General features: G+C 40.4%; 2 protein-coding genes across 19 annotated transcripts in view; one reads left to right on the top strand and one right to left on the bottom strand.

The window, feature by feature from the left end:
* Positions 1–19,402, top strand: part of MCPH1 (microcephalin 1) — a 220,104-nt gene that overhangs the window by 107,570 nt on the left and 93,132 nt on the right. The gene's annotated exons all lie outside the window — the stretch shown is intronic.
* ANGPT2 (angiopoietin 2) overlaps positions 1–19,402 on the bottom strand; it is an 81,059-nt gene that overhangs the window by 19,347 nt on the left and 42,310 nt on the right. For 2 of the 3 annotated variants that reach the window (XM_039531756.1, XM_039531754.1), the window contains 3 exons: positions 15,972–16,204; positions 12,952–13,082; positions 76–177 (listed from right to left, as the gene is read on the bottom strand). In XM_039531756.1, coding sequence (XP_039387690.1) covers positions 76–177; positions 12,952–13,082; positions 15,972–16,204 — 466 coding nt within the window. The remainder of the gene's footprint in view (positions 1–75; positions 178–12,951; positions 13,083–15,971; positions 16,205–19,402) is intronic. The other variant, XM_039531755.1, reaches the window with a different exon arrangement.

Here is a 19,402-nt window from a genome sequence, read left to right as displayed (position 1 = left end):
AGTCTATGTAGATTTCAGAGATTATCAGAAAAATAATAAATTAGATTTAAAGCTTTAAAAGAGTGTGGATCTTACCATCTTGTACTCTTTCCATGTCCGGTGAAAGTCCACACTGCCATCTTTACGTCGCTGAATAACTGTCCACCCCCCTCCATTGCTTTCCATATCACAGTATGTCTGTCAATAAGAAGAATGTGTAATTGCATAAATTCAGGTACTCATGCCAATTGACACACATAGCACAGTATACACTAAAACTACTGTTGGCTTTTGTTTGTCTAGCAAAGCATGCCAGGTTTGCTAACACCTATGAAGCTGAGCTGTTCTGAATAGTTTGCAGTCTAATTAAGATTGTAATTAATGATGATATTGAAACGGTATTAAATGTTTTTGAAATACTGTGCTTACTGTATATGGGTTTTATGTTGTAGTACAGGGGTTGGCAACCTTTGAGAAGTGGTGTGCCAAGTCTTCGTTTATTTACTGTAATTTAAGGTTTGTATGCCAGTAATACCTTTTACATTTACAGGGGCCGGCGGATGGAACCCCAGACTGGCAGCAGGCTGAGTGGGGCCGATGGCCGGAACCCCAGACCGCCAGGGAGCTGAGCGGCTCAGCCTGCTGCCGGCCTGGGGTCCCGACCGCCAACTCCTGCCAACCGGGGTCCCAGCTGCTGGCCCCGCTCTTGTGCAAAAATAGTTTAAGCAACTCTCAAACAAAATATTTTATTTTTATGATTTCTCAGAAAAAATATATATTTTAGTTAAAAGGACACATTGATTTAAAAACAATTTTGATTTTTAAAATGCCTTGCACAATGCAGAACATAATGAATTACATCAGTTTCTACACTAATGTGATAAAAGGCTGACTTCAAAAGCTGCAGCTAAACTAGTGGTTTAATAATATTGCTCTAAGCTAAGTTTTATATTAATAACATAAAACAAAATTAAGCCAGTATTTCTGACCTTTCCCAAAAGTTATCACAAAGCCTTGAGAATCTCTAAAGATGTCCACTTGAGTTAACCTTAACTTTAATATAGCTTTTAGATATTGGATTAGAAATTTGGATGGGTCTGTGCCATGCTCTTAACTATTCAAGAGTGGGTTAATTTTTTCATTTGTTACATAAGAATGAGCTATGTGATAGAGTAATTTGTCTGAGTGATATTCCTGGCTCTGCCACTGACCTTCTGGGTGACTTGCCTTTTCAGTGCCTCAATTTCCCCATCTATAAAATGGAGATGGTACTCCCCTCCTTTGTAAAGCACTTTGCCATCTGCTGATGAAAAGCGCTATATCAGAGCTAATTGTTACTATTATATGTACAGTATTATATGTAATATTACAGTGTATTATATTATCTCCTAATGCTTAGGAAACTTACTGTGACCTGGTCATTAAAATATTACATGCAAAGAACTGCCAGTTACAATTTAAGGTTCTCTGTGAACTACCTTTTAGTATTCTGTCCTTTCCTGTTTCTTGTTTGAGAAAATTCTTGGAGCAGCTTTACCAGTGTGAAAACACTGAAAGAAACTAATTCATGTAACATACATACTGGTTTAAAGAAGTGATAAAAATTAGCTCACTTCAGTTTTGGAAATGTTAGGCCATATTTAATTCGGTGGAGTTAGATTCACATTTGCCAGTGGCAAAGTTGGTCCATTAACTACAGTAGCATTTTATTTTTCAGACCTTTTAATCTAATTTACCTTATAATGCATACTGATGCTTCATACTTTCTTGGATATGCCATTTATACTACTGTAGCTTAAACATGGAATAATTGTTCTATGTTAGTTTTAATGTGAACATAAATTGATGCTCAATATGAGCTGTGTGTTGTAGGCGTAATTGCAACTCTTTGAATGTGAATGATCTATATATTAAATTAGACCTAAGCTTCCTAGTTCTGTGGGAAGGTGAACTTTGTTTCCACTGGATAAAGTAGCCACACTTCATGAAAAATGCCTGCGGTCATTCCTCTTTGGTCTGAGATTTCATCAGCTAAGCAGTGTTAGGTCTAGTTAATACTTAGATGGGAGCCCTCTAAGGAAAATGTGAGCTACAGGAAGTGGTTTGGTGAGTCAATTTGTAATCTTACAAAGAGATGCTAGAAAGACATTCTGCTGAAGATGTAAAACAGAAGTTTGGACTACCTATGATCATTAAAGATCCCTTTTCTTATTCTGCCTGTATTAAAATTACACTGGTTAGTTTAAAAAAAAAAAGTGTTGCTGTGTGACATGTGACTCAGGGACATTCAGCCACTAGTTTACGTTTTGCATAATGTAAGCTAATGGTTAGTTCATTGAGAACCTTTCCTTTAATTTTGCAGAATGTAAATGAAGTCCTAAAGACAACTAATATAAAGTATTAAAAGGACACTGTCAACTTCAAATGTAGTTTGCAATGTTATTGTACCCGTGTTGATCGGATATTAGAGAGACAAGGTGGGTGAGGTAATATCTTTTATTGGATCAACCTCTGTTGGTGGAAGACACAAGCTTTTGAGCTACACAGAGCTCTTCTTCAGGTCTGGGAAATGTATTCAGAGCATCACAGCTAAATACAAGCTGGGGCAGACTGTTTAGCATAAGAATTGACACACATTGTAAGAGAGCATTCAAGATAAAGTGGCTGGTTAAGACTTCTGCAGTCAGAGGACAAAAGGGGTGTGTGTGTTAATGGATTAGACTGTTATAATAAACCATAAATCCAGTGATTTCTAAATCCATGATTTTTAGTGTCTAACAAAGCTATGAATTTAACCTCCCAGGCTTGTCTTTTGAAAACATTGTGCAGGTTTTCTTTGAGGATTCAGAGGTCAGATATGGAGTGATTGCATTATGAGAAGTATTCACCCACAGGTGATACGGTGTTTTTGTCTTTTATTGTTTTTCTGTGCAAGTTCATTTGAGAGCGTAGTGATTGTCTCATTTCACCCACATAGTTGTAATTGGGGCCTTTAGTGCACTGGATGAGGTACATCACATGGTATGATAGGCATGTGTAGGACCCATGGGTCTTGAAAGATGTGTGTTGTGGCGGGTATTGGTCATCTTAGAAGGGGAAATATGTCTGCAGGTTTTGCATCTGTTCTGGCAGGATCTGGCACCGCTTTGAGTTGGTGTGTTCTGGTCTGTGGGGAGTTACTTCTGATGATGGTCTTGGTGAGGTTGGGGTGTGTTTTTAAACCCAGAAGAGGGGGTTCAGGAAAGATTTCTTTTAGGATGTGGTCCCCATCCAGTATGGTTGTAATTTTTTGTTTGATTTCCCCTTATGATCATCTACCACCCAATGCTGAAATCCATATGGGCTAGCAGTAAGGTTCCATCCTGTTTCATTTGGTATTGTTAAAGACTGTATTCCTCGCTATCTATGCAGTGAAGGTCTGAATCTTTACAATATGCTTCCAACTCTGGAGGGGTAAAAATATTTGGATATTTTAAACACTTGTTTGAAAAGGTTTAAATATATTTTTATTAATGTTAAGATAAGCTAACTTTTAATCAGTATCAAAATAATTGAAACATTTCTGTTGGACCCAACTTAGTTGGCAAGAAAGCATCATCACAAATATGTTGTTGATTTCAGCTCTACCCTCTTTCTCCCATTTAATTCCAACTGTCATATGGTCTAACTTCAGATAAAGTTGTTCATTCCCACTTAAAGCACTGGATCGATCATTATACCCATAAGTCAAAACAATATACTTCAGTGGAATATATTTTTTATGTACTGCCCCAGACTGGATTTAAAAAAACAAAACTGTTGACCACTGAATATCATCTACTACCTGATAACAAGGATTTTCCTTCATAGTTAAGCTCTGACTCCCCCCTCTCCCCCCCCTTTTTTTTTTGCACACATAAAAAGCACCTCTTGTATAGTCTCCCTCCTAAAGTTATCACTAACAGTTACAAGGGACACTTACATCCCCCAAATCATGACTATGCATGACCTTTAAGCTGCCTACCTATTTCATGTTGTCCTCTAGCTCAATTTCTAGGTCTTCCTATCAAAGCTGTAATTTTTTTTTCAATCCTTTGTTTTGAGTTCCTGAAATCCTGGCTAATTGAAGTCAATGGCAAAATGCCCATTAACATCAGTGGAGCCACGATTTCATCCTTGAGTTCTCTTGCAGCCTTTGTATGTGGCAATAATGTGTAGGTCATCTTGGATGAAAAGTGTGTCCCCTTAAGCATATGGGCACAGCAAGTGTGTATTATTATGGCTTATTATAAAGTAACCAGGGGAATGCGTGGTTCATTGTACCACCTTCCAAGGAGGAAGCTCTAAGAGTGCTAATATGAAGTACTGGAAAGAGGTTTTATCAATTGATCTTAGGATGTAGGATATCCAAAGCAGAGAAGATTAGTGATGGGGTGTATGTTTAAGATAGGATAGTCTTATGTCATGCTATTAAACTTGTTGGGAAGGCTAAAGAGAGGAAGAAAATGAGTTGGACTAGGGACAAATTTGAGCTATTTAGAGTATATCATATGAGTAGGATTAAATTGAAGGCAGCAACCTTATTATTTAACATTATTGGTAAATAAGAGTTACATTCAGTTGAGCGGTTCTATTATACTCAAAGCCTGTTGTTTTTTATTCATCTCTATTTTATAGTTAATGATTTGGTACAGCATACATATAATATGTAGTAAAGACTAGGATTATTTCTTTTGAAAAGGAAAAGTTGGAGCATTAAAAATTATGAAAGGTATGGTAAAAACTGATCAGTCAAATTTAAAATCAGTAAAAGTTGATTTATGTAACTTATAATGCATAGGTAAAATTCATTACCATAAGAGGCAATTGAGACAAATACCATGGCTGGATTTTAAAATGGGTGTAAATAAGTTTATTAAGCAGCTACCCAAGTTAAGATGTTGATATGGCAGAGACATCAAGGCTTATTCATCAGACTGAGTTAATCATTGAAGGGGTCAGGAAAGAATTTGTATGTGTATGTAAAGCATTGCATAATTTACCTGGTACATTATAAAGAATTTGTTCACCTTCCTCTGAACCATGAGGTATAGCCAATGACAGAGGCAGGATATTAATTTACATGGACCTAATTTTACAATTTCCTTATGGCCTGAGAGCTTGGACTAAACTTCAGTTCCACTGGTGTTTGTTTTAAAGTTTTATAAACTCCTTAAAATAGGATTAAACAAATAGTTCTAACAAGATTAAAATATTCTCAAACAGTGGGATTTTACATCACATAAAATAGAATAATTTACTTAAATTCTGCAGATGTCTCATATAAAATATTTCTCTGTTCTAGCAAACATTCATCTACCCACCACCGAGCAGTAAGAATATGTGCTTCTTTTTTAGACTTTACAATCTTAGGGCTAAAGACTGAGTTTTCACTCTTATTTGGAAAGTACCTTGCATGCTATAGTGGCTACAGAAATAAAATAAATAAAATTCTCAAGACTAATAGATCTTGGTGCACTGGTGCCTGGAGCCACTCCTGGGCACCTTAAAGACTAACAGATTTATTTGGGCATAAGCTTTTGTGGGTAAAAAAACACTTCTTCATCTGAAGAAGTGGTTTTTAGATGAAGAAGTGTTTTTTTTACCCACGAACGCTTATGCCCAAATAACAGAGGGGTAGCCGTGTTAGTCTGGTTCTGTAGAAGCAGCAAAGAATCCTGTAGCACCTTATAGACTAACAGATGTTTTGTAGCATGAGCTTTCGTGGGTGAACACCCACTTCTTGGGATGCAAGCAGTGCCCAAATAAATCTGTTAGTCTTTAAGGTGCCACCGGACTCCTTGTTGTTTTTCTTTACTTACAATCTTGATTGGCAACCTAGGCCCCCAACTTGTAAACACTCATGTACTCAACTTTACTCATGTGAGTAAACTCCTTTGACTTCAGGATCAGTGCCTTTGAGGTGAAATTTAGTGTATCCTGTTACTAACTACTTGACTGATGCAGGTTCCTATCTATATCTGCTAAATGTAATATTTATTATAAAGATAGTAATGTAAATATATATTTCAATAATTTTGTGGTTTAAAGATCAGCCCTTTGGGCGGAGAATAACAAAGTAGAAGAATAAAGATGAAGAGTAAAGAGAAGGAAAGGTTAAGTTAAAGACACTAAATTGAGGGGAATAAGATACTTTAGAAGGATTTATCAGAATTTTTAGAGATTACAGACAAAGATAGCTTGATTAAAAAAAAAAATCATCTTAAAAGCCTAAGAAAAGAGATGGGCCATGTGAGTAAGGGGAAGACACAGGGACAACTGCTTCCAAGGACAGGGATTTCTTTTCATTTAGTAACTTATGTGAAAATTGAAAAATGAGGGATGGCTAATTGGTGGTGTATATAATTGGATTAGAATTCCTTTAAAAGGATTACATTAAAATGAAAACAGTCAGTATATAGGACTTTCTCTAGCACTCTTTACTCAGGCATAACTCCCCTGGACTTTAAAACCTCAAAGATACAAACGCCAGAGTTACGGACTTACCAGTCAACTGAACACCCTCTGGAACTGGAAGTAGCGGAGACAAAAAAAAAAAAAAAAAAAAAGGAGGGGGGGCAAATACTTAACTGCCTCGGGGCTTTAGTCCCCAGGGCTCAGGGCTTCAGCCGGGGGAGGGGAGGTTAGGGCTGCAGCCACAGGGTGAAGGGGGGATCAGGGCTCCAGGCAGGGGGGGGGGGGTGTTATGGCTTCTGATCCTTGGGGGCATGGGGCTTCAGCCCCACAGCTCCTTTCCCAGCTTCAGCCCTGCAGGGGGCACAGGTGCTATGGGCTATAGCTAGGAGGGAAGCACCGATTTCAGCCCCAGCGCTTCCCCCATAGCTAAAGCACCTGAGCCCTGGCACTTCCCTTCCCCTGCTCCCCCACTGAACCCAGGAGCAGAGCCATGGAGCACCCCAAGCCCTCCTCTCCCCCCCCCCCCTGCATGGGGCAGAGCCGGGAATGGAGATTCAGGGCTGAAGCCCTGAGTTCCGGCACCCCTTGCAAGGCTGAAACTGGGAGCAGAGCCATGGGGCTGAAGCCCCGAGCCCCAGTGCTCCCCCCGCCCCCAATCTAAAGCCCTGAGTCCTGCTGCTCCTGAGGGTCAGATGCCCTAACACCCACCCCCCACTCATGGCTGCAGTCTCAAACCCCCTCCCCCACAGTGGCTGAAGTCCGTAACATCTTGTTCAGTGTTCTCTCCATTCCCAAGGTGTCCGTAACTCTGAGGTTCCACTGTAATGTTGGTTGGAAACAGGAAAAACAGATACAGGTTTAGACAGGCAGCAGGCATCTTCAGACAGATGCCAAACACAAATAAAGATATTAGCCTCTCGGATTACAGCAAACTGGGCCTGTGTGCACATGCAGGTGTGCACATATTTGATGTATTTTGTGAACAAACTGCTTGATGGCTCAGGGGGCCTAGCAGCTGAGCACTGTGTGGAAACAAAACTTGATTATTATTAGTTATTTGTATTATGGTGACATTAGAGGACAGAGGATCAGGGCCATATTGTATGAGGTGCTGCATGAAGGTCCTTGTACCAAAGAGCCTAACTTCCCGCACTGTGAGAAGTCATTGGGACTACTCAGTGTGTAAAGTTGAACATGTGTGTAAATCTTTTTAAGGATCCAGCCCTAAAAGTTGATACTATGGATATTATGCAATTTGAGTTAAATTCTGTACCTTGCCTAACAGATTATGATAAAATGATAAACTAAACAGCAACCATTTAAGTGTTTTCTAAATGTGCAAAACACTAGCATATGTCCAATACTGAACAAAATTTCCCATTCAAGGAAAAGGAGAGATTCTGGACATACTAGCCACAGCACCAAAACATGAAAACGAGGGCTATTTAAATTCATAAATTGTAAGTGACATGACTTTTGAAATCATATAATGTTGCCATTCTCACAACTTCATTGCACAATATTTGATTGCTTTCAGATACATTGATGCATGCAATTAGTTGAGAATCTCAGGTTTCCTTTTCTTAAAAAAAGTTTCCAGTCTTCATGGCTGTGGGAAAAAACTTGAAAATGTGACTTCTAAAGGCTCAAACACCAGAAGGTAAATGAAAGGATACCATTTTTTTTAGTCTCATGATTTTTAAGCCAATGTCATTGTTTTGGGGGAATCGACTCTCAATTTTTGGATGTTTGGCAACAGGTCCCAGTTTCATCCCAATGAAGAATGGGAACATTTTCAAAATCTCAAAAAAATTCCTGTCAGGAAAACCATTTCCCACCTAGCTCTATACTACACTTATTTAATTCTGTGTTATGATGAAATCTACCAATATTGCAGTAACATGGGTTTACACAGAAATTGTTTATAACCAATGGGAGGTCAGAAGGTATTATAAGAGGAACAGATGAAAACAAACAGTAGTGCAGCACTTTGGCAAATAAAAAGAATTCATTCTGTTTCCTGGTCTGCCGTTTTTTTGTTTTTTAAGAAACAGGTGAATCATGCTATGAATACTTACACTGGAAACAATGCACAAGTTACTTAAAATGTTTTTGAATTTAAGCCATATTATTAAACTCTCTGGTCATAAATCAGTTCTCTCTTGTACTGTTAACAGGCACATGTTTTTACAAGCTACATAGTCATGATCCCATATATTATATTTGAAGGTGGAGTTGAGACCAAAGGCAAAAAAATGGGACCACAACAGCTGTTCATAGTCTCCATAATTTTACTTTTACTGTAATATCTGACTGCTGTAGTCCAGTGCTTACATATTCAGTGGTTTGCATCTATTTTAACATTTGAAGTTGTGAATGCAAACTTCCTTTGCTTTTAGGTATCTTAAACATGCCAACCCTACCCCTCATTTCATTACAGCAGTGGAATCTCATGTTTCTTAATTTTCCTTGTAAGATAGATATATCAATTCACATATTAGTGTCTCGAAACATCATCTTTTTTAATCTTTCATTTTGTACGGTTTCTGATAATATTTTTGTAAATACCATATGCACTATAGAAAAAAGCTATGAGAATTCATTAGATATTTTTTCCCTTTGTAAATATATGGCAGCAAGATTAAATCCTAAAGGACTCGTGCTGTTGCAGCAAGTCTGAAAATTAAACTTGTGCTGTCAGTCAAGTGCTTTCAAATTGTCAGCTTGTCCACCAATTGACCGTGATGGTTTTTTTCCAAGACACTATTAAATTGTGGTGTATAAAAATCAGATGAGGATATAAAATATGTAAAGCTGCCAAGTTCCATCCAGAGGCTGAAGGGAGATTTGAGAGATATTGGAAGGAGTGTTGAAGTAATTAGTGCAATCATATAACACACAATCAATTGCCATTGTCTAAATATTTGCCAAAAAAGGACTTAAGAGCATACCACAATAACTCCTAATGTTGCCTTGGAAACTCAAAACACAAAAATATTCATTAATCCAGCATCACTCCTGTGGATGCTCATTGAATTTTTATTTTGTTTTGTTTTGCATGTTTTCTTTGGCTCTGCACCCAGGCATTATCTGTCTTCCTAATTCTGTTGTCCTTACAAGAATGGCCCTACTGGGTCAGACCAAAGGTCCGTCTAGCCCAGTATCCTGTCTTCATACAGTGGCCTTAACTGACTCTGGTACCTCTCTCAAGTGCCCCACATTTCACACAGTTGCATTTTGATCAGGTTTTGTAGGGTTTTTCCACCATACTGCTACATCCCTAGACCTGCTTGCACTTGTGGTTCTTGCCAGAACTGTCTGCAAGCTGCAGAGCCCACACAGCTGCTTCTCTGCCAGTCATCCTTAGAGCCATTTTAGAACCCCTCCCTCAGGGCTTGTCTAGATGAGGAAGTTATTTTATATAATGGAGAGATACCTATCTCCTAGAACGGGAAGGGACCCCGAAGGGTCATTGAGTCCAGCCCCCTGCCTTCACTAGCAGGACCAAGTACTGATTTTGCCCCAGATCCCTAAGTGGCCCCCTCAAGGACTGAACTCACAATCCTGGGTTTAGCAGGCCAGTGCTCAAACCACTGAGCTATCCCTCCCCCCTCAGTTGCACTGATTTAAAATTGATTTTGGAAACTGATTTAAATTAAACTGGTGCAAGACCCCAGATTCCTAATCTATTTAAAATAAACTGAAATAAGCCTGGTTTAAACCAAAATAAATAACTAACAGTATGTCTACACTACAGAAAGGTGTGTTCTTAACTTGCATTAGCTAATTTGGGTCAGACATGGCAACTTACCTTTTAACTCAGGTTAGCAGCTCAAATCTAAGGGATGTGGTGATGTCTTCACTGCTATTTTAACCCAAATTAGGTCACATGAGTTAGCTAATCTGAATTTAGAAAACACCTTTTTGTAGTGTAGACATAGCCTCAGTTTAAAGTCATATATTTTAGTTAAACTAGTGCAGTTTTCTTAGGTAGACAAGGCCTCACTGACTGCACAGCTGGACTGGCTGAGCCCCAATGAGTGTGTTCATCCATGTTGAGCAGCATCTGCCTGCCTACAGCACCCTGCAGCCACTTACATTTACTCTCCCACATCCAGTTTCTTAGAGTAGGGTAGACTGCCAAAGAGGCTTAACTGCTAGGCCTTTCTCCATCTGAGGAGGGCTGGGCTGGAGGGAACTGTGGTCTGTGTAAAGGGACAAAGACTGCAAGGCCTGCCTTCCTTCCCTTCCCATGCCCCACCCCACCCTGAACCACTGACAAGCATCAATGGTTTATTGGGGTTTCCTTTATTGGCAAAGGATTTATGGTCCTAAGATTGTGTTGGAGAGTCCTGTTGGTGAACTGACAGGTGCTGCTAAATCGAGGAGGTATTTACAGCAAGAATGCTCCAGTTGCCTACAGTGTTCCCTCTGATTTTTCCTTCACATCACCTACATATTGGTGCACATAACAAAATGCATGGGTGGGGGTGGGACCTAGGGGTTTGGAGTGTGGGAGGGGGCTCAGAGCTGGGGCAGAGGGTTGGGGGGCCGGGGTGTGAGGGCTCTGGCTGCGGGTGTGGGTCTGGGGTGAGGCCAGGAATGAAGGGCTCAGGGCTGGGTTGGGTGCAGGGGGTGTGGGCTCTGGGGTGGGGCTGGAGATGAGGGGTTTGGGGTGCAGGGGGGGCTACGGCGGGGAGAGAGGACTCCCCTCAGCAGGACCTGGGCTTGGGTGGGGAAGAGGTGCCTCTCTCCACCATGGGAGCTCTGGGGCTGGGACTGCAGGATAGGTGCCCCTCCCCCAGCCCCAGCAGGTCCGGGCCAGGGGAGGGCCGCCCCAGCCATGACTGGGTCTGGGCTGCTCCAGCCACGGCAGGTCCAGGCTGCAGGCTGAGTTGGGGCCGGGGTAGGGGTGCCTCTCCGGCAGCAGGTTGGGGGCTGGGCTAGGTGGGGGTCGGGGGAGGGGCACCCAGTGGCAGGTCCCTGGGTGGATTCCTTGAGCACCTGAATGGTGCTAAATAGGCTGCTGCACAGCCATGCAGCTTACAGGGAACTTAGGTTGCTTATTCTGGCCTGCTGTCCTTGTTCGATCCAGGTACATTTGAAGAGGCAGCTAGCCCTGTTGTGTTATACAGCTGTGTGCTGATACATACAGTGATTTTAACTGTTGCAGCACAGTTAGTGGAAGTTATGTTAGTAAAACATCAGTACAGTAGAACCTCAAAGATACAAACACCAGAGTTCACACCAGTGTCTACCAGACACCCAGTGAAACCAAAAGTCCTCAATCAGGCCTCAGCACGCGCGCACACACACAGCAAATACTGTACTGCCTTGGGGCTTCAGCCACTGGGGGGGTTGGAGCTGCAGCTGCAAGCGTGTGGGAGTCAGGGCTCTGGGCGGATGTGGGGGCTCGGGGCTTCTGATCCTCGGGAGCACCGGTGTACAGGGCTTTAAACCGGGCGGAGCGCTGGGGCTTGTGGCTTCAGCCCTGTGGATCTGTTCCCAGTTTCAGTGTGGGAGTGGGAGCGTGTTGGGGATCAGGGCTTCAGCACCGTGCCTCCACTCCCAGTTTCAGCTCCGTGGCGGTTTGGGGGCTTTAGCTACGCGGGGACCACTGGTTTCAGCCCCAGCGCTCCCCCCTGTAACTAAAGCCCAGATATGCAGCGCCCCCACTACCCAGCTGAAGCCAGGAATGGAGCTGCGGGGCTGAAGCGCCATCCCTGGTGCTCCCAGGGGGCAGAAGCCCTGAACCGCCCCACCAGGAGTCCTGGTGGGCCCCTAGGGGCAGAAGCCCCAACTGCGCCCTGTGTCCGAACCCTGCGGCTGCAGCCCCAACTCTCCCTTGGTCCCCCCGGCTGAAGTCCATAAGGTCTTGTTCAGAGTTATGGACCATTTCAGAGTTATGGACAACCTCTATTCCCGAGGTGTTCATAACTCTGAGATTCTACTGTAGTTTGTCTACACTAGCATTCTTTTACCTCCTGGGTAGCCCCACCAGTGTTATTAAGGGTAAATTTTTTTGGGTGGGTTTTGTTTGTTTTTGTTTCCAGAGAATAAGGGTTAGTGTAGACCAGACCTTTTACTTTTTCCCAGGCAGTTATGCTGTGGCATGTGAGCTGTCTGTTTGCATATATACAGAGCTGTTTTGTTGTGTATGTAACAGAGAGATGTTGAGGCAGAACCTTACAGTATCAGTAGCATTAGTTTAGTTCTGTACTGTTCATGTGGAAATGAGGGGTGAAATCCTGGCCCCTCTGAAGTCAATGGTTAAACTCCCATTTGTTTCAGTGCGGCCAAGATTTCACTTGAAGTGCTTTTTTTCCAGAGTTCAAACGAAGTACCGTAATTCAGCTGAAGTAATTTGCATATGGAGGAGTGATAAGCTGCCATTAGCAAACATGAAGAAAATATTAGTTTAAAAGACTGGTTACCCAATTTGGATTTAAAATATCCTATTTGCTAGATAAATTAATCTTCTTAACAGTTAATTTGGTACTGCACAATTAGAGTTACAGGCTTTGGGGAACACACTACCTTTTTTTCTTCTGCACTATTAGGAACTGTTATGGTGTAGATGCCACTGGTTGTAAGTCCTGATTTGAATGCTTCAGCACAGTCTTTGAAACGGATTTGTTCTTCTTTAGCCACAAAGTTGTTCTTGGCTGCTAAAAATGAAATAAAGACATTGAAGGGATATAAGAATAGAAAAATAGATAAATAGCTCTGAGCTCAAGTTCTTTTCTGAGAGAAGGTTACCATGATGTAATAGTAACTAATGATGTAATGAAGTAACAGTATATTGACTTTGCAGACCTGAAGTAGGGTTCTGCCCTGCCCTAATTTCAGAGGAAATTAGATTAACACGCTAGTGATATTTTGCTTTTTCATATTCAGATACAAACATAACTGCTTGATAAGTATCAATTCCTTTATACCTATTTGCATGCTTGAATAGAATAACATAGGCATATTTTTTCCTTCAGTTTAGCTGTTTCAACTTTCTTTAGAGAATTTGATGCTATCGGTATTACAAACTGATTACTAACATGTACAAAGATATCTGTACAACTATATGTACATCTTTTCATATTATTCCTTATGTAAATACAAAGATGCCTTTGTGGTGATCTTATAAGTGAGCCAATGTCTTCAGGTCAGCAAGATGTCTGAATCATAAACAAGCTTTTTCTTAAACTGAAATCAGTTAGTACAGTATCTTTTTGATGGGGGCAAATGGAGCTGGTCTACACCAGAAACTATGTTCTTTCTGATGAATTAGAGTTCAAAAACATAGCCTCTTAGCCAGTACAGCAGTATGTCCTTTGCTTGCAGAGATGGGTCTCTCCATAGTATACATATATCTGGGGTTACCCATAACTGCCAGTCAGAAGTTTCAGATAGTATGCCACATACAGTCTCTGCACTCAGCATGACTGCTTCTGTGTGTTCAAGGGTGAAGCTCGGGGCATTCTCAGTGAGGGTTCCTCAGTTCTGGAATTTGTTGATGTAAAAAAAAAAAAAATTACATCTGTGCCTACGCCTGGCCATGTTTTAAAACACAATCTAAAATGTATCTTCTTGTTTGTTGATAGAGGGTTTGGAATTTCCTGGCATTTAGTCAACTAGCTGATATCTATATTTGATCGTTTTGGGGTGGATACTATGTTGGGGCAGTAGAGTATATGTTCCCTATTTTTGATTCAGAGAGGAATGTGGCCACACACTACAATGATAAGCCACCTGTAAATGTGTGTAAATAATACTAGCATTATTTTTTATTCTTTTCAGCTTGTTTATCAGTTTACCTGCTTACATAGTTAGTTTACCGCAAATATAAAAAGAACACATTCAACTTTATAATTGCTTTTCCACACTCTATTGTTTGTAAGCTAGCTTAGAAGCTTTCCCTGTTGATTTTGTCTTGTTGGCAGTCATTATTTTTTCCGCTCCAGGTTTCATGGTTCTGTAGCCAACATGACTTTGACTTGTTTACTTATTTGTTCACTAGCATAACAGATAACATCAGCAGGAATGTGCACAGCTTCAGGAATGGTATTCAATGAGATACTATCAGGTGCTATAGGGCTAAAGTTTGGGGTTTGGTTTCTTTAAAAAATTGACAATCATAGATACGTCTTCAAGATTGTTTTTTGAAAAATGTTTTTCTTATTTAAAAATTAGTTGCTTGTATTTGCAATCAGACTTTGAAGCATTGTGCCTAGTGCTTGAGAAATGCATAGAGAAATTACTACAAATCAACTAAACTAGACTGTTTTCATTACTTTCTATATTGCAGTCAGCTTAGATAGAGAAACACAGTGTAAAAATGTGAAAAATAAGGTTAGATTTTTAAACTCTTTTACTTTCAATAATAAAAGAAAATACTCTTAAATAGTTTTAATTTTAATTTAACAATAAATATTTAGAATGCACTGGAAATTCTTTTTGAGCTGCAACTTTTTACATAGGTAAAAGTGTAGGCTCAAACTATTTATGGTAGCTAAAAGTTATAAGCAAATTTGGGTTCTGTGGAGATTGCTGAATTGAGAATACTGAAGTAATCCACACCGTACTTTCAATTGTACTGAAAACACTTGTTTTAAACTGTGTGTGGTAACTTCAGACAGCATAAATTTAGAGGCTATGCATGCTGCACTGTATTCCCAGCCCCTGTCAACCTAAAGAACAAAGATTCTATAGTCTGTCTTGGAAATAATTTGCATATAGCCATAAATTTCAGCATCTGGTCAATGCATCCATCCCCAAATACTGGTAGGGTTGGACATGGAGCACACACATCTTGCCAGCTATGGTTAGCATAGATGAGTGGGGCTGAGGGATTCGAGTGCTGAGGGGTCGGGAGGTCTAGGTGGAGTTGTCAGGGGTGTAGATGCATGCTGTCTGTGGGTTGGGGTCTTGCTTGAGGGAGCCTTGGGCTAATATTGAACCCCTCATCTTCAGCTGGCTATCCTGGCTGTTCCTTCCTTGCTCAAACCTGGGGAACTGAAAGGAGGAGACAGAGAGGTTACGATGCCAACAAAGCCAGTGCCCACAAAGCCAGTGCCCACAGTTGTCCTCAGGAAGAGAAACTACAAACCCTGCTGGCAGCCCAGCTGGATGTGCAAGAATCCAGCTTGGACAAGGGTTGTTTGACAAGGCTGCCAGATGTTTGTGCCATGTTGAGACCATGTGACACTTGTCAAACTCAACAGGGATGCCTACTGGGAACTGGTCTGGCAAAGCAAATCAATATAACTCACAGAAGCTAAACAAGATATTGTTGAAAACAAATGTATTGGATATTTGTTTTGGTTTAGGGGGGTTTTGGGGAGAGGGGAGGAGAGAGGGTAAGGTTGTGACTAATGGGCTTACCTCTTCAGGATAAGTCTTAAATATTATAGCAAGTCAAACACTTCATTGATGGAGGACTTTGAAAATACAATACATAAATGCATTTTTGAGATGCTAAGGTGGGGAGAAGATAGAACATGTAAGGATACACAAAGTTAGTGAGTACTATTCAGCTGATATAATAGTGTTTATACTTCACTTACAGTTTGGTGTAGCTATCATAGTAAGCAAGTTGTGAACCGTCTCCATCAGATCATGTTGCTGTTTTTGCATAACTGAATTGTTTACCGTAGCAGTGACTAACTGTTTCTCTAGTTCTTCTATTATAGAATTTTGTCTGGATACTAGTACTTGAAGTTGATCTTTTTCATCTTTGATTGATTGTAGCTGAAGTGTATGCTTGTCTTCCATATCAAGGACTTTTTTTTCTAGAAAGCTAATAAAAAGAATATAATTAGGGTCAATTCAGCATTTCTGTGGTTTTTAGCTGAAGACTATTAAGCCTGTTATAGAAGTTATTTTCCATCTTAACATATTTTTACTCTGACTTTTTCTAACCGGATTCTGCAGAGAATGTTATACACGCAGTGTCATGCAGAACACTGTGAACTGTATTTAGTTGACATACGCTTTGTTTGATGCATTACGTAACTATAATCTGTTCTATTAGTCAAATAAATGAATGCCTTTTTGGCCATTGTATAGTATGCTCAGTATTGCCAGTTCATACACCATAATGACTCTTATGTTTTCCACGATACTTCGGTAGTATGAAGGGAAAAATATAATTTTCCTTTCTGGACTTGAAAGGAAAACAATCTCTCTTGAGGGTAGTAGGAGAATCAGACATGAAACTGATTTAAACCTAGAGTAACTATTATTTATGGTTATTCAAGTGCCTTGAATAATATTACTTTTCTCTTCAGTAATTTAAGGAAAAGCTAGCCTCAGAGACCTTTATCATTAGAATAAGTGACCCATTTAAAGATCAAACCTATTCAACTTTCTATTTTCTCTCCAGTTTTTTAATAAAATACTTCTTTGGCCTCAACAAATAGAAATTAGATCTGATTGTTGTAGCTGGAAAAGCTATGAATATATAATTACTGAAAGTGTGCTTGTTGCCTTTTCCAGAATTGGAGAGGGAGAAGATTAAAAGGATGTAACTTTCTCTGATGTTGATCAAATATTTCATAGTGTTTATTTAAAACATAAGAGTTTTGGGTTTGGTTTGGTTTTGTGTTTGTTTGTTTATTTATTTATTAAGGGATAAACTGAATGCTGGAAAGTTAAGAAATAGTACTTCCAGTATTCAGATCATTCTGACATGTTTCAATAATGCTGTGGTGATCTCCGGTCTGGTAACTGTAGTAAAAAACTATAGTGACATTTTAAAATTGAATATTTACTTTGCTCCCATTGGATAAAGATTCTTGTTTGTAGATAGCTGGTATATAAAGTCTTCAGGGAGCAAACACAAATATAACATGGCAGCAAACACAAATGTCAAAACATGTATGTCCAACCTTTTTTTCTCATTGAAAAATATGGTTTTGATGTAGACTAAAGTATTCTGCTATTGCTACTTTTAGATTAATCTCCAAATTGTTTTCTATTTGAAACTAAAATAAACTTCTGAGGTTTGACAGTTATGTGTTGTTCATATTAGAAACTAGTTTTGTCCCCCGATAACATCCTTCAGAGATGATTAATATGACAATGTGGTGAATGAAGCTAGTTAAGCAAAAGCTGCACCTTTGCTGGGCAACCATTGGATATGGAAGAGGGCAAGGATAATGGCTGGATTTTAATTCTAGCTTTCAGCAAATGGAGTCGTTGGGAGCCTGGAGCCTGAATAGGATCATCTCCTCCCCAATATAATGGATTAGAAATGGTAGCAGTAATCTTTAGCAGTGATCTGACTCTGCAACTGGATAGCCCTGTGCTAACAGACAATAACACAACTTTTCTTTAAGCCGAGATGAGACAAGGTTTGATTGGGTTAGGCTGGATAGTAAGTAGCTGCAAGCCCCATTCCAGAGCCTGGCAGCTGTGACACAACACTATCCAAGATCATCTGATCAGAGCCAACGCACCACCTGTAGGGAAGGTTGCCGTGAACTCCTCCATCCGCGGAACTAACAGCCAACTGTGACCAGACATCGTCATCACCAATGAGTACCGGAAGAAGATTATCATGGTGGATGTCACAGTGCCCTTCAAGAACAGGACCCCGACCTTCAAAGCAGAGTTAGCGTGCAGGTTTTCTGCCAGACCCATAGTGCATATTCGCCTATCCCTGTCTCTCATGTAAATTAAGCATGGTAAATAAAACATGATATGTCTACACTTAAACTGCTACAGCAGCACTAGTGCTGTCTCCATCAGGGTTCAGTTTGGCATAGCTGCATCTCTCAGGTGTGTGGATTTTTCAGACCCCTGATAGATACAGCTATGCTACTGTAAATTCCCAGTGTAGACCATCCCTATGTCTCACTGCAAGTCAGTGGGACTCAGGCTGCTAAATGTCTAGTCATTTTTGATGATGAGACTTAGGCGTTTAAGTCACTTAGGCACTTTTGAAAAGTTTACGAGAACAACCTCTTTTCACATGAAGATATCACCTGTGACTTCCCAAGGATTGTTTAACCAAGATGTGGTTTCCTGTCTGACATAGGTTAAGTTCTTTTAAACCTAGACATCTTTACTTGGCTGTGCCCTTTATATTTAGGCTGGCTGGTAGGGAGAAGGTGCAGCCAAGTTTGTGTGTCCTGGCCCTGCAGTGAGCTCAGAGCTGATGCTTTAGGGCCCTCCTGGGCCAATAGGCTCCGCAGGCCACGCAGTAAAAACAAGGCTGATAAGATGGCCCTCTGCCTGTCTTATTATATGTGTGCCAGTCCATTCATTAGTTGTTGGCTACCTTGTCTCTAAAGTAATATATCATTCTGACAAAGGACGCTGTGTATTCATTATGAGAACTGTCATGACATGACAACAATGGCATTAAAATGCATTGCTGACGTTTCTAAATAACTTTCAGAGAGAAAGATAGAGGTATGACAGAAAGTGAGCAGGCAATAGATTGGGGGTGTGTGACAATGTTTTTATATGCAGTGTTGTAGTGTTGTCAGTCCCAGGATATTTGGGAGAACGCTGGGTAATATCTTTTATTGGACCAACTTCTGTTGGTAAGAGAGACAAGGTTTTGAGCTACACAGAGCTCTTTCTGAGGTCTGGGAAAGATACTCAGTGTTATAGCTAAATAGAAGGTCGAACATATAGTTTAGCATGAGTAGTTAGCACGTATTCTAAGGGACCATTGAAGGTGAAGTGGCCATTCACACCACTGTAATCATAGGACAAAAAGTGGGTTACAGATTGTTGTAATAAACCATAAATCCAGTTAAGACCGTGATTTTTAGTAACTAGCAAAGTTATTAATTTAAGCTCCCTGGCTCGTCTTTTGAAAGTGTTGTGCAGGGTTCCTTTGAGGATGAGGACTGAGAGGTCAGATATAGAGTGATTGCTTTGTGAAAAATGTTCACTAGTAGGTAATATGGTGCTTTTGTCTTTTATCATTTCCCTATGTGAGTTCATTCGAGGGCTTAGTGATTATCTGGTTTCACCCATAGTC

This window comes from Mauremys reevesii, linkage group 3 (genome assembly GCF_016161935.1).
Source record: "Mauremys reevesii isolate NIE-2019 linkage group 3, ASM1616193v1, whole genome shotgun sequence".
Lineage (NCBI taxonomy): Eukaryota > Metazoa > Chordata > Testudines > Geoemydidae > Mauremys > Mauremys reevesii.
This window is presented reverse-complemented; position numbering and strand designations above follow the sequence as displayed.